At 50.6% G+C, this 12,247-nt stretch overlaps 1 protein-coding gene across 2 annotated transcripts in view; it reads right to left on the bottom strand.

Annotated features, from left to right (window-relative positions):
- Positions 1-379: 379 nt before the first annotated feature.
- LOC142560391 (uncharacterized) overlaps positions 380-12,247 on the bottom strand; it is a 33,419-nt gene continuing 21,551 nt past the window's right edge. For both annotated transcript variants that reach the window (XM_075672461.1, XM_075672470.1), the window contains exon 4: positions 380-4,964. In XM_075672461.1, coding sequence (XP_075528576.1) covers positions 4,730-4,964 — 235 coding nt within the window. In that variant the 3' untranslated portion in view covers positions 380-4,729. The remainder of the gene's footprint in view (positions 4,965-12,247) is intronic.

Genomic DNA, 12,247 nt, shown 5'->3' with positions numbered 1-12,247 from the left:
GACCTCCGAGGTGCTGTTTACATTGCGCAGCAGCAGCACAAACCTCGCGTGCTCGCTGCGACTGCTTCGCCCTTTGAGCGAAGCTATAATTAATGAAAGACTGCGCACACCTGTGGATTTGTATTCGTGAATGTGCAACGATGCTACCCCACTGCTTCTAGAATACACGTTTCACTTTTGTGCTATAACCCATTCCTCTGAAAATGCGATCAACTACTTGCTTTTTTTTTTTTTGTACATGGTCGGAAATAAAAATGGTCTGACAATGTCGAGAACGTTATTCGCATTTAAAAAAATCACGATATGTGGGCCCAGGAGTCGATTCCAGGCTTCAGTGCGTTTTGAAGGTGCTGTGGAAGGATGTGAATGAGACAAGGCATTCCATGCTAAAAAACACTTTATTGCGCGTGACTGTAAAATGCCATGAAATCTTGTTTGGCACTTAAACTTTACCAGTGCAAGAAGGCCACGACGGCTAAAAAAGCGTAGAATAAGGCACATTTACTTTTGCAGTACTTCCGTCCGTGCACAGACGCATCTACAAACCGCTGTCTTCAGGAGTTCAAAGACTGTCCTAGATGACATGGTAAAATGCCAGTGCATGGGTTGCGTCTTCACGTATATGTACAGTTTGATGTTTTTAAAGCAACAACTTGCACAAACGATCTCATCTTCACATTGTTGTCAAGCTTATCGTTTTGTTTGTTCCGAAGGCACATGGTTCACAATAGACGGGCAACTCCAGCAAAGAACCGCGGCATCGGTACACACACAAAGGAAACGCTGATAGTGCTATACGAGACTAAAGTAGAGATGGGTCGCTCAGGAGCGAGGAGCTTCTTTTTAAAGAACGAGTCAGCCATGGTTCACTGAAAGTGAGCGGCGGTTTTTTAGAGGAAGCCGTGCCGGGCCCGGCTTTCCTGGGTGCGATTTCAGCACTTCTCGGTCTTTTCCTGCGTTCCGACCGTTCACCACGTTCGTTCCCGTAAGCTCGGCTCTAACTAGGCTGCCGGTCTGTTTTTTGTCCTCTGCCGTTGCTGTCCCCCCGTTGCGCTAGAGTGCAGCCAGTGTAGCTCCGCTCACCTCACTGGCTCACGACCCCTCAGAGAAGCAAGATCGCGCAAGCATCACGGTTTCCGAACATTCGCTTGCACTGTACATGTACGCTCGTGTTTTGCCAGCGCCGCACTTTCGTCCGCGGTCGACAGCACGGCGAGGCGCTAGTGAATGCCGCCTAGTCATTGGCATATCGGTTGCAGTATCACAAGCATTCTATCGCCAATGTAATAAAATTTCATCGATGTGAAAATTTCGCGCCTTTAAAATAATAAATGACTAAAGTCACCAAGCATAGCCAAAATGCCTATAACACGCTCATTCTAGCAACGCATTTACAATTTATTTTTCAAAGCCAAATAGCCAGACTATGCATAACACAGGTTCCAGATTTAAGTGAACCGGTGAGCCGTACAAATTAGCCGGTTCAATTCAAAGAGCCGAGTCGTTTCCGAGCCGCTCACCGAAGTGGAAGTGAGCCGTTTTGCCTATCTCTACGGTAAATTCCACAAGTGATCGTAAATCTCGATACTGCCTCAGCGCCCCCCCCCCCCCACCTTTGTTTTTTTTAACGGCGATTTCAAACGTGCCAACTGAATCAGACTTCGTGCATAAAGAAAAAAAAAACGTCTCGCTGAAGGAGCCACGAAGTTGGGACTCCTGTGCGTCGTCCGCCTACTGCCTGCCGAAAGATATGCACGATACGCGGGCAGGGTAACTCGCAGAACACAATCATGAAAAGCGCTGTGAACCGCGATTTTCCATTTTCAATCAAAGCAGACGACGACATAGCCAGACGTGCCCGACGTTCTTTTTCCTAGTCATAATTTTTACCGTTTTTCTCTCGCTGAACCTGATTTAAAATTAAATTATGGGGTTTTGCGTGTCAAAACCACTTTCTGATTATGAGGCACGCCGTAGTGGGGGACTCCGGAAATTTGGACCACCTGGGGTTCTTTAACGTGCACCTAAATCTAAGTACACGGATGCTTTCGCCCCCATCGAAATGCGGCCGCCGTGGCCGGGATTCGATCCCGCGACCTCGTGCTTAGCAGCCCAACACCATAGCCACTAAGCAACCACGGCGGGTATTGAACCTGATTTCACCCTACGCGCTCGACTCGCATATTGCGGACTTAGGGCCCCACCACATTCAACATATTTACTTTCCCGTGATTTACCATCCAGCGTGAAGCCTTACTGGAGCGAGGAACATCCCATCTATGCCAGTGTGCTATACACAGTGTAGAATCTTAGAGAATATAAGCTTTATGTTCTTAAATATTTTCGAAAAAGAACAAAATACAATCTTCAGCAACGACGGTTTTGCAATATAGGACATGTGGATCTGGGGGGCTGATTTGAAAAGGGTCCCTCACCAGCTTTGGGCTTTGCAAACAAACAAGCGCTGCGCATAGGTCACCCGGTGACGACGGTGCCTGCCAACTATGAAATGGCTGCGTGGCGCAAAGGCGGTGGAAATCTCACATAGAAGGCCGCGCGCACTTCCTTGCAAGGGAGCCGCTCTGCGAGCCAGAGGTACAACTTACGGTGGTCCGCCGCAGAGCACCATCAGTTGCACTATATACAGGGTGTCCCAGCTAACTTGGTCCAATATTTAAAAAATACCCAGGAGCTCTAGAGAAATCGTACCGACTGCATAGTAGCCGTAGTCGTATGTACTTACGGCCACAATTTTTTTATCACGAAGTATTAATTAGCTTTAATTGGTGAATTTCTTAATTATTGCTTGAATCGCAAACATATCAATTACAAAGTTGTTGGGCGCCTCAAATAACCTCAGAATCAAGCATTTGTTTAGTGCTCAGCTTTGCCTCGTTGGTTTTTCCGAGAAAAAACAAAAGCGCGCGAAACATCCAAAATACGAAATAGGCGCTCGCGCGCCTCTACTCAAGCGCTCCCAAGCGAATAGCCACGGATACACGGCTTTACTAGCGGCGGCGGCTCGATGCAGGGCTTCACGCTATGTGATGGTCGCGGGATAAAGAGAACACGCCGCTGACGCATCGATAAGCGTTGCGCAGCCTTGTACGATGCGGCGATAAGAGAACGCAGCCGTATATCTTTCCATGGTTGCTTGTAGGTGCTCGAGTAGCGGCGTCCGAGTGCGCATCTCTTTCGTATTTCGCGGGATTTTGGTTTTTCTTGTAAAAGACAGGACCACTTCAGCACGAAATAAATGCTTGATTCGGAGGCGCCCTACAACTTGGTAGTTGATATGTTTGCGATTCAAACAATAATTAAGATGTTCACTAATTAAAATTAATACTTCGTAATGAAAAAAAAATGCTGGCTGTAAGTACATACGACTACGGCTACTATGCAGTCGGTACGATTTATCTAGTGCTCTCGGGTATTTTTAAAATCTCGGTCCAAGTTAGCTGGGACACCCTGTATATACATAATGATAATTTCCCCTATCTGTCCTTGGTGTCATTGTTGGCTTCTTATGACTAATAAAAATCGGGCCGCTCGGTTTCCTGTCTTTTCGTTCACACACACACACACACACACACACACACACACACACACACACACACACACACACACACACACACACACACACACACACACACACACACACACACACACACACCGTGACTGGCTTCCCACACTTCATACATCTTTTTTCCACTGACAATTCTAATGCTTATGCCTTTAAAAAGCGACGGGGCTCATGAAGTAAACGTGACGCGGCTCCCTCGGCACCGGTGTGGAAGGGAAAGACGGAACGCCGCTAGAGATCGCTAGTCGAGAGCACAAGTGGGACAGCACAGTTCCATTTCTTCTACCTCCTCCAATGATGGACCGATTTGAAAAAAAAAAAAAGCGCTCCCTCGACGGCGTACCACTAACTTCAAGTGTATACAACCAAAATTTGCAATGAGGCTTGGTGAGGGGCCCTTTAATATGTTGCAGCAACTCGAAGAGGACCGAGTAAAGGCCGCGTGAAAACACCAGGCAGAAGATCGCAAAGAAGCTAGAAAAGAATCATGATCGTGAACGATGTGTGTCGACCCTTGTGGTTCCAGAACAGCGTGGGACCGCCTCCTAAAATATGTTCTCTAACTCACGTGGTAGTTTCTAGGCGCATTCAAGAGCCGAGGACCCATACTACCGTTAGCAGTAATTGAGTTAATGGAATCCGAGTCGATAGAGTCTGCCAGATTTTTTTCAGTTAAAATGCGCTCGATGCTCCTCGTCCACTCGAAAGCGCCATAAGTGTACAGGTCAGTGGCGTTCAGAGACGGAGCACGAGCCGACCAACATGTGCCTACAGCGCCAGGTGAATATAACAGAATAAAGTGAAATTTTAGCGCTACTTCGGTAAAAGTAATGACCAGAAAACGTTGCACTACTAGAGGGTGGCACGCCATCATCAGCAAACGTATTACACAACACCAAGGAGACAACCAAAATGCGGAAACGTGCCAAGTTGGCGGTGCATACAAGAATACGGGTAAACTAGCGAGCGTGTTTCTAATAAACTTCGTCATGCAACTTCGGCCAGCTGCTTAAACGAAGCATTTTGTACAACACTAGGCAATCCACAACGCCAACACACCATAATAAATAAAGCAGTTCCGATTCTCGCACACAGCCACACACAGAAACACACAGCCACACATAAGCGCGCACTGAAGCAGCGTTCTCAAACAGAGCCTTCCTCAGGCTGTTCAAATATTTCTTCGTCCTCCTCTTGACCCTGAAGAGCATCTATGATGGCATCAAAGCGTGCATTTATACGGTCTTCCATTTCTTGAATTTTCCCGTCCAGTTTTTGGACCATTTCAACTTTCAGTTCTTCAAAGCGTCGGTCGACAAGATTCAGTAGCTGATCTTGCAGACCTTGAAACAAGGCTCCGACATGATCACGCGTTTCCTCCCTGCAAGAGCACAAAACATACAAATAGATGAATATCTCACACACACACACACACACACACACACACACACACACACACACACACACACACACACACACACACACACACACACACACACACACACACACACACACACAGTTCTAGATTTTTTTCAACGCTCGTTCTTCGACACTGTACAATAATTTACACCACTAATTTACAATTCATAAATTCATAAATTAATAATTTACACGTCATGTCATTCACACGTCATTCATGTCATGCATGTGTGCATGCATGCCATTCGTGTCATGTCATGTCATGTCACTCTTGTCATGACATGCGTACACGCCATTCATATCATGACATGAATAACATTCCACATATGTTACGTCATTCACGTTATGTACAGGTATGTCATGTCTGCATTTCTGTCATATGCGTGTTTGTCATGCCACGCATGTCATGTCATGCATCTCACGTTATGTCATTCATGACATTACGTGTCATGAAACTAGTGTTACGGAAGCTGCAGATTGCGGTGTTGAGGCATTGAACGTCACGAAAAAAAAAATGGCGTCACGTCCGTGAAGTTGGCTTCTCTGCAGCGCGGCAGAACATTTGACGTCGCTTTAGACTACGTGATGCCGCTCGGCGAGTAGCAGCGTGAGCAGTGAAAAGAAAAGGTAGGCACAACTCTGCTCCCTATGGGAGCAATACAGGGACACTACCCAAGCCTAAGGTCACTGAAAAAAAAAAAAGTATCGCTAGACGGTTCTAGAATACTGTTGAGTGAGACGAGCGGCCGGGGCGGTGCGCGCTTTGTTGTCAGGCGCGAGACGACGAAAAACACTGCGGCGGCGCTGCAATCGAAGTGGACCTTAAGTGGATTGGGCCGCATCAAGGTCGCGCCGTTGGAAACTGTTGGCGATACTTCTCGGAAGGGTCATTCGTACTAATTGGCGCGCTGGTATATGCATTCAGATCGCTCAATCGGTGTTTACAATTGGATAGGACATGTATTTACGCCTTAGGAATAGATGTTTTACGGAGCCAGTGTGCACCACTGCCACTCCGGCAGTGGTGCACACTGGCTCCGTAAAACCGGACAGAGTTCGACAAAAACCCTTCACCTTATTCGTCGCATTGCAGCAAAAGCAACTGGAGCTCGTACTGACGTAGCTCGACGGTTGGTGCGTGCAGTCTTGCAGCCACAAATTTTATATCAGGCACAATTTCAACGGCTGACTTTGTCACAGCTGGCACAGTTGGAGACGATTAATCGCGATGCTATGCGCACAGTCACAACACTGCCCCGCTTCACTCCGATACCAACCTTACAGGAACATGCCCAGCTCCACACAATTGCAGAGCTAATTTTGCAACGTGAAAAAGCACGTGAAATAAAAAAGCAACTTGTTCCGGCTGTCGCTGCGTTGCATGCTAATTTTCAACGCGGCTCTCGAATTGACAATCAGCCCTATCCAATGCCTCCCTGGGAATTCACCAGCATCACAACTAATAAGCCAACGAAGTTACGACGCAGCGATACAACAGGTATTATTGACGAACACAATATCGTCGATGCATCATGCGCTAACATCTGCAAAGTCTATACGGATGCTGCCATTCTCCCAGACGGCGGAAGGACATCATTCCTGAGTACTACGCATAATTTCATCCGCGGCCACCAGCGCTATTTATCTACGGAAGCTAGCGCTCTAGTAATGGAACTTCAAGCCATCCACGACGCTGTGCAAGATGCGACATCTAAGCTGCCTACCATCAAGCAACTAGATATCTTCACTGATTCTTTAGCCGCTATTGAGGAACTCAAGAAGGTTGATAAGGCGATGGAAATCTGCGAGACAATACACACTATGAATAGTAATACAGCTACTTGCGTCAAGGTACACTGGATTCAAGGCCATTCAGCGAACCCTCACAACATTGCTGCTGACCAGCAGGCACACTGCCCTCCTAATCCTGATCCTCCACCTATTCCCCTCCCACCCCAACCCCGTAACTCGCTCCGAGCCCGTAAAAACGTTCTCCGGCAGGACACACGCGCTCTTATCCCACCGTGTGTCTGCTCCCTCCCCCTTCACCTTACTAGGGCGGAGGAAGTTGTGCTTAGGAGGCTTCAAGCCGGGGTGGCCCTTACACCGGCTGTTGTCTCAAGGTGGAACTGGTCGCATTTACCACTGGGTGCTACGTGTCCATACTGCTCCGTTCCTGTGGTGGAAGCAGATGCATACCACCTAATATGGACATGTACGGGTTTACAATCGGAACGCTCGCGTCTCCTACTGCAAGCCGGCCTCCGCTACAGTGTGACAACCAGCTATGACCGCTGGATACATGACAACAGATTCCACAAACCACTGCTTCAATTCATACACAACACAGGCCTCACAGCACACATATAATACACACATACGCTCCAAGAATTATGCCTTAAGGGCAAGTCTTTATCGCAATAAAAAAAAAAAATGCTTTCTTTCTCTTCTTTATTTCGTTTTATTTATTTTTTTAAATGACGCTAGGTGATTGCGCGCGCATTGTAGTCGCAGTGTCGGCTTTCATTCTACTACGTTATTCTACAGTTCCCTTTGGAGAGCAAATATTTTTCTTGATCTTCAAGCAGCGTTTATCTATCGTGTGTATTTTTGTGCATAGGATAGGATAGGGATAACTTTAATAAAGTGCCGGCAAACGACAGTTTAACGCGTCGTGACGCTGGCCAAGCGTCGACCCGGGGTTATACCCTACTCTGCACTAGCCCAGTTGGGCCCGTTTGTAGTGGGTCATGAGGCTTGTGCTTTTCGAGCGCACCCCGGGCCTGCTGGACGTCCCATAGTTGTGAGTCCTTGTCTAGAGACTGCAGTGCACCTTGAAGTTCGGGCGGGTAAATCCTGGAGGTAGCTGCCGTCGGGAACCTGGCACAGTCCCACATGATGTGCCATTGGTCCGCCGGACCCGCTGCACGAACACCGCACAGCCCACTCGGATAGAGCTCTGGGTGAAGCACGTGCAGCACTGCGGGGGCGAGGAGTGACGCGGTCTGTATTTGCCTTAGGATTACGGCCTCCTCCCGAATGAGTGCCGGGTGGGGAGGCGGCATTGTCCGTCGAGCTAAGCGGTAACACTTGGTTACTTCGGCATAACTGGTTACTTCGGCATAACATGGCATCTTGTGTGCTGAGTCAACGCTGGAAGCCGATCATCGTGTCAGGATAGAGGCCTTCCTTCTCTAGGTATTCCTGCCACCGGTTGGCGAACACGTGCTCCAGCACCTTGCCCACGCAGGACGTCAGCGAGATGGGACGCAGGTTGCCGATGTCCAGTGGTTTGCCCGGTTTCGGAATCAGGATCGTTCTTGCCGTTTTCCACTGTCGGGGGAGCTTGCCCGAATGCCTGCATTCATTGAAGTAATGGGTTAGGGCCTCTATCGAAGCGTCGTCCAGGTTGCGTAGCATCTTGTTTGTAACGAGATCTGGGCCGGCTGCTGAGCGGGTGTTGAGCTCGTGCAGCGCTACCCGTACCTCTGATATGGTAATGTCTCGGTCGAGCCACGCGTTGGGCAGCCTCCCGTACGGCGGGTGGGTTTCCGTTGGCGTGTCTGGCAGATACTTGGCTTCCAGGCTCCTGATAACAGCGTCTTTTCCTTGTTGTTGTGTGATGGTGTGCATGAGGCGGGCCAGGCGGTCGCGCTGGTATGACTTAGTCTTTGTTTCGTCTAGGAGGTGCCGAAATAGGTTCCATGTACAACTGCGATGCAGTTCCCTGTCAGCTCGGTTGCAGATTTCGTTCCACTGTTGACGGCACAGGAGCATGCAATGTTGTTCAATGGAGCTGTTTAAGTCAGCCACCTTCTTCCTCAATTTGCGATACAGCCGGTGCTGCTTCCAACGCGCCTATATCCAACGTTTGACCTCTATTAGATGGGCCAGGCGGCTGTCCATGATGATGGCATTCTCGTCTGTTTCTATGGTCTTTGTGGCTGAGCGCACTGCATCGCGGAGCTCCGCCGTCCAGGTTTCGATCTCTGTCATGTCTTGTGCTGCGATGAGCTAGGCGCTCCTTACGGAATTCGTCCCAGTCCGTCCACTTGTGTATAATGGTATTGCTCCGTAATTGGTTGGGTATCGTAATTTCGAGGATGCAGTGGTCACTGCCCAGGTCGACGCCCGTGTTGTGCCATGTTACTTTGCCCGTGTGGTCATTTTTGATGAATGTAAGGTCTGGTGTGGTGTCTCGTGCTACGGGATGGAGTTCCAATCGGTCGGCCGAAGTGAACGGACGTGTCGTCGGCGCGCTCCGCAACCACCGAGACTACGCGACCTTCACCGACCGCCCTTGACCGCCCTTGCCCGGGCCGCTTTCGCCGGGAGTCACATGGGAAGCGGCTTTCTCGCCGTTCGACCGCCTTTTCTTCGCGGGACTTTGTTGCCGCTCCCCGCGCCTCTACAGCTCTGAAGCAGTTCCAACGCGGCTGCCCCTGCCGGGGCCATAGCTGCCTTGGCGTGTTTTCTACACCATGAACCAAGAGCGCCAAGCGACCAGCTCTTCCGAGGCCCATGTTCTAAACGGGCGTGCAAAGGGCCTTCGGCCAATTCACAGCTCTGTTTCGATGGCGCATTTATCTACCGCAACATCATTTTCCAACGAGCAGAAGACGCAATCGGCGACGGAGAACGCCGCCGCGCGTTCCTCAACAACAACGAAGACGCCCGAGGTGGATACCGCGGCATTGGCCGCCGATCCCCATCGTCCCCAATTTTCCCTCCCTACAGCGAGAGGTGGACACTCCGACCGGAGAAAGGATGGAGGAAGATGCTGCCTCGAACATTTACGACGACAAAACTGACGACGACACAGGTGGCTGTTGGAAGACAGTCATACATAAGCGACGCATCCGTCAAACGCGCGCTAAGACGCAACCCTCCGAGAACATCTTGGGCATTCCGGACGCCTCCCAGCCTACCGTACGCAAGCGCATTCGGAATCAGAACCTGCCTCAACTTTCTTTGCACGATGAAAAGATAATTCTGCGGCCTCACAGAGGACTTTGTCTCGATAAGTGGACGCGCCCAGAACTCGCCAGTGCTCTACGGAGTGCAGCCGGCTTGACCACCAAGGATCGTCAGGACATCATATTCTGACTGCGACCTCAGCAGAACTTGGCAATCATCAGCACACCCCAGTCACACGTAGCCGACGCATTGTACAAGGTGAGGGAGCTGAACCTTGGTCAGCGGGTCTATCCCATTACGACATATTTTGCGGCCCCAGAAAACTCATGCAAGGGAATTGTTCCTGGCCTTTTGCCCGGTACACCGTCTTCCAAGCTAGTGGATGAGCTTGTGGCTCCTGGAACTCAAATACTTCAAGCACGAATGATGGGTCAAACCAACGTTGCGTTGGTAACATTTGAAGGACTTAAAGTGCCTCGCTACGTGCGTTTCTATGGGGCAGAACTCCGCTGCTACCCTCATCGACCCCGCCAAGTGGTTTGCAAGATATGTCACAAGCTCGGCCATTGGGCTGATTACTGTCCTACGCCGCACGTGGTCATTTGCGCGACGTGCGGGACTGACAACCCCACCCCGTCACATCCGTGCACCCCACACTGCAGATCCTGTGACGGGACCCACCCTACAGCGGATCCAAACTGCACGCGGCGTGCTAGGCAGACACTGAACAAAGCTTGGGTGCGGAAAGCTCTCGAGAAAGAGCAGCGTGAACTCCAACCCTCCAGCGACCCGACCACTAGCACAGATACGGCGGAGACCCGAACGTCGCACGCCCCAACGAAGGAGACCAGAAAAGCGCCCCAACGAAGGAGACCAGAAAAGTCCGATCGGAGACCCGTTCGAGATCCCGTCGCAAGTTGAAGTCTCGGTCCCGATCCCGCGAGGCATCGGTGCGCCTCCCAGAGAAGCGCCCTCCTTCCCCATCTTCCCAACAACCCTACAAGAAGGCCCTGCAGACCAACGCCCCAGCCAAGGTGACCCTGGTCCCTTCAGGGGTGCAGCGGACCCCGGAGAAGAAAACAGCAATGGAGGCGCCTCGGGAGGTAGGTCGGGCGGAGGGTCCCCCACAGCTCGCTCCGCCCCGTAAATCTCTCCCTACCCCTTCCCCAATTACCAATTCGTTACCAAATCCCGATCCTCTAATAGAAATAGCCCGCCTACGTCGTGAAATGGAGGCGCGCTGTGAGCGCCTGCAAAAACAAATGGACGCGCTGGTGGCAGACATGAGCACTAGTATGCAGGCGGCTCTGGACAGGATAGAACGCCAAATGGAGGCCCTTCAAATAGGAATTACGGAGCAAGTGAAATCATGTATAGAGTGCACGTTCGCACGCATGCAAGTTCCTGAGCTTAGCGGTAACAACGAAAGCGCGCTTTCCGACCAAGGCTCTCGGCCGCAACCTTCAAATGTGGGCACCCGGCGCCCGCATCCCTATGCACGACCGCCTGCTTCCTCTCGCGATGATGATGGCGCCGCGTAACGCGGAGCAACTAGTGGTGTGGCAGTGGAATTGTAGGGGATTCCGCCGAAAACGAGGTTCCCTACAGCAGTATATCGCCACATCCACGAACCCTCCCGATGTCATCCTCTTACGGGAAGTCAATTGCACCCCTTCTTTATCCGGCTACAGCACACTCTCGGGTGTCTCTCCTCTTGTGGGAGCCTTAGTTTCGAGACATGTTACATGTCGCATGCATACCACTAACATTGACATTCCTCACCAAATATTGGAAATAATTACGCAAGGTAAACGCAGCGAGAGTCTGTTTATACTCAATGCATACAGTTCCCCCCGTTCGCGAACGCACTGTTTTCAGCACCTACTAACAGAATTTGGTATGTTTGGACGGGTTTGTGTGGTGGCCGGCGACTTTAACGCTCCGCATACTGCATGGGGTTACGTTAAATCGCAGGCTAAAGGGACCTGCTTATGGAATGCCATCTGTAACATGAGATACACACTGCTTACCGACCCAGAGCACCCCACTCGGATGGGCAACAGCGTATCTCGTGACACCTGCCCTGACCTTACCTTCGTGCGCAATACTGGCCCAGTCGTTGCGCACGGGCCTTTTAGAGGAGCACCTTGGTAGTGACCACTACATTGTAGCGACCACCTTGTCATTACGGGGTGCGCGCAGGCCCGAGCGAAATGTGCGTATAACGGATTGGGCGAAATTCAGGGAACGTCGCCAGGACCCACCTGAGCGCCAAGGGTACGAACGCTGGCTTGACTCTCTCGCACAAGATCTAGAGGCCACCACGAG

This window comes from Dermacentor variabilis, chromosome 1, assembly GCF_050947875.1.
Source record: "Dermacentor variabilis isolate Ectoservices chromosome 1, ASM5094787v1, whole genome shotgun sequence".
Classification (NCBI taxonomy): Eukaryota; Metazoa; Arthropoda; class Arachnida; order Ixodida; family Ixodidae; genus Dermacentor; species Dermacentor variabilis.
Note: the sequence above shows the minus strand (reverse complement) of the source record. Positions and strands in the feature narration are given on the sequence as shown.